The 3,033-nt window shown below is 46.0% G+C and overlaps 1 protein-coding gene across 1 annotated transcript; it reads right to left on the minus strand.

Moving 5' to 3' along the window:
* Positions 1-721: 721 nt before the first annotated feature.
* On the minus strand, positions 722-2,775 carry LOC122935213 (zinc finger protein 667-like). The gene is made up of 8 exons (XM_044290978.1): positions 2,739-2,775; positions 1,963-2,118; positions 1,756-1,879; positions 1,554-1,645; positions 1,393-1,474; positions 1,204-1,295; positions 1,015-1,067; positions 722-785 (listed from the first exon to the last, which is right to left on the minus strand). Exons 2-8 carry the CDS (start codon positions 1,984-1,986, stop codon positions 722-724), a joined length of 531 nt encoding a protein of 176 aa, XP_044146913.1. The 5' UTR covers positions 1,987-2,118; positions 2,739-2,775.
* Between the last annotated feature and the right edge of the window lie 258 nt (positions 2,776-3,033).

Genomic DNA, 3,033 nt, shown 5'->3' on the forward strand with positions numbered 1-3,033 from the left:
TTTCCACTTCTTTATAATTAATAGCCTATCCTCAGGCTGGGCCTCCAGTATCTGATTGTCAGGGGTCCCACACACCTCTGATTAGGTCCTTCCATTGTGCGTTGGACACAGCTGGTTCCTGTAGTGCTGCTACTATTGAGATGAATGGAAGCAGCACTGTTTGTTGTCATTTTTTTAGGTTTATTTTATTTATTTTTTTAGAAATTAGCGATAAAAAGTGTCAATCCATGAAAGTAATACAATTCATATACATCTATAAACATTCTCAAAGCACAAGTCACTGAAATGTAATGCCATTCTGTCATACAAACCAGTCGGACTAAGTCAGATGACTAGCAAAAGGTCTTCAAGAAAAAAAAATAACAAGTCCAGTTCTTCTGACTTATCACTACTGATATACCATGACCAAGATGAATGAGAACCTTCACAGAAAGCTCCTTTAGGGTTGTGGCTGTACCAGGTTACTACAGCACAGCTGTCCTTAACTTTAAAGGCAGCTGAGCTGCAGTAACCCAGCAGGGCCACTGCACTTTGAACGGCGCTGTGTTTCCTATTTCATTAAAGGTGCTAGATCCTTAAAGGAACAGCTGACCGTGAAGGAGTGGCAATCAGACCTTTACCAATCAGATAATAATGTCATATGCTGAGGATAACCCATCCATATCAAGAGCCTGGAAAACCCCTTAAGGTGGTTAAACTGAGTTTCCTCAGACCCTGGCCATCACTGCAGCCGTTCATCGCAGCCGGCGTGCCTCCAAAACCTGATGCTAAGCCGAGTGTCCAGCCTGGAGCATGAGAGGATGGAGAGAAGAGCTGGGAGAAGATTTCTCCTGCACTGTACATAACACAGGAGTCACTGCCCGGAGTGCTACTTAATGGAAGCTCTAAGGTGGAGTCTCACCTGAAGAAACCTCCCAATTCCCTTCCTACATACATGATTCCATACCTGTGGTCACATGGACTGGAATGTCCTTCTCCACCTCACTCTTACACGGGGGATCGCCCATCATCCGCTCTTCTTCATCCTCCACTTTAATATCAGTCACATCTTCCCCCTGATTTGTCATCTGTAACAATTCAGGACAATACAGCAGACAGGTGGGAAATCTAACAGATCCACATAAGAGACCCCCACAATCTATGACCCCTCTATGGCTGCAGGACCCCCCTATATAGATGTGTATAGGGCTCAGCTCCATCTACCTGATGGTTCTCTGGGAGCTTCTCCTCTGGACAGTCCTGGGAATACAGAGGACGGGGACATCTCTCAGAGAAATTTCTTTGTATGAGTCCATCTGTAAGAAACACATAGTGAAAGAATAGATTGATCATATGTGATGATCAGATGATGGGAGTAGCATCCAGGGGACCCTCAATGCAGACAATTCTTACACTTATGAGCGCTGCACAAATCTATCTCCTCTTCTTTTTCTTCATCTATAACCTCAACCTTAATATCAATCAGATTTTCATTCTAAACAAGAAAAATATAAATTGATCTTTGGTCCAATCACTTTTTGGTCAGATTCTGGTGAGACATCAGCTCCATCTACCTGATGGTTCTCTGGGAGCTTCTCCTCTGGACAGTCCTGGGAATACAGAGGACGGGGACATCTCTCAGGGGGTTTTCTTTCTATGACTCCATCTGTATGAAACACACAGGGACAGGAGAGATTATTACATGTGATGATGAGATGATGGGAGTAGTATCTATGTGATATTTACACTTTTATAATCAGGACGATCTCCTCTTACCTGGTGATGTCAGAGGCCGGGGATCCTCCATCATGGCCTCCTTGTACAGATCCTTGTGTCCTTCTACATACTCCCACTCCTCCATGGAGAAATAGACCGACACATCCTGACACTTTACAGGAACCTGACAACACAATGACACCGTCATCACCCAGACCCCTCCAGTGCTGTTACTGGAGAATTTCCCAGCATTCCCAGCAGTGTCACCTCTCCAGTCAGCAGCTCCATCATCTTGTGGGTGAGTTCTAGGATCTTCTGCTCATGTATCAGGGGGGGAGGCTCTGCGATGGGGGTCCTGCTCCACCCTCCTGACTCATGGATGATGGGAGTCCCTCCAGATGTCTTATTCACTATGGTGTAATCCTGTGGATGGAGAGAGATGCTTAGGGAAATAAATTATTTCTTGACTCCATACCTACAATCAGAATTCCTCTCTAGATCATGGTCCCATCTCCAGTAATCTAGTCACCAGAAGCTGGAATATTATTAACCTCCAGACTTTCAGGCTCCTTCTGGACTCTACTTGAAAATTTCCCATGACCCCTTTTCTATGGAACAGAGCTCCATAGTCTCACTGCTCTTACAGTAAAGAATCCTCTTCTATGTTGGTCGAGAAACCTTCTTTCCTCTAGACATAGTGGAGGCCTCCTTGTTATAGTCCAGTATCATCTAGATGTCAGACTAGTGGTAGAAATCCTCCCTCCAGTCCACACTCCGGCCATCTCCTCCTCTGCTTCCTCTCCTCCTGGGTGCAACGTGCCTACTTACCTTCTCATGGCTCCTACAACATGACTATTGGTCTCCATGATACATCACTGACCATACTGGAGGCTGATCTTCAGGTTCTCCGTCACTTGGAAGGTCTGGAGGCCGTTCTCCAGGACCCTGGACTCTTCCTATCACTTCCTATGATGGATTCTCCTTCCCGATGTCTGACTTGTTACAGAATACAATAAAGAGGTGAGAAATCTAGAAAAGTTTACCTCTCCGCTCAGCAGGGAGATGATCTCCAAGGTGAAGTCTAATATTCTTCTGCTGATCTCCTTCCTGTCCATCCTTGGTGGTCATTCAGGAGAAGAGGAGAGAACTGGAGGAGTTGGAGGCTTCTAGTACTGCAGGCGCCTTTATGAGAAGAGGAGAGGCTGGAAATCCTCTAGGGACAAGAGCATTAGTGAGATCCAGAACCGCACTTACTGCTCCTGGAGAGACCCCGCTTCTCAGAGCCCCCAGCACCGGGGATAAAGGGGGATTCTGGAGAAATGGCTGATACCAGAGAGA

Source organism: Bufo gargarizans, chromosome 4, assembly GCF_014858855.1.
Source record: "Bufo gargarizans isolate SCDJY-AF-19 chromosome 4, ASM1485885v1, whole genome shotgun sequence".
Taxonomy (NCBI): Eukaryota; Metazoa; Chordata; class Amphibia; order Anura; family Bufonidae; genus Bufo; species Bufo gargarizans.

Excerpts from the sequence above, each read along its gene's own strand:
- LOC122935213 (XM_044290978.1), bottom strand. The coding sequence starts at position 1,986 with ATGATGGAGCTGCTGACTGGAGAG. Across the intron at positions 1,880-1,962 it reads TGGAGCTGCTGACTGGAGAG|GTTCCTGTAAAGTGTCAGGA; the intron begins GTGACACTGCTG and ends TTGTGTTGTCAG. Across the intron at positions 1,646-1,755 it reads CCGGCCTCTGACATCACCAG|ATGGAGTCATAGAAAGAAAA; the intron begins GTAAGAGGAGAT and ends TGTTTCATACAG.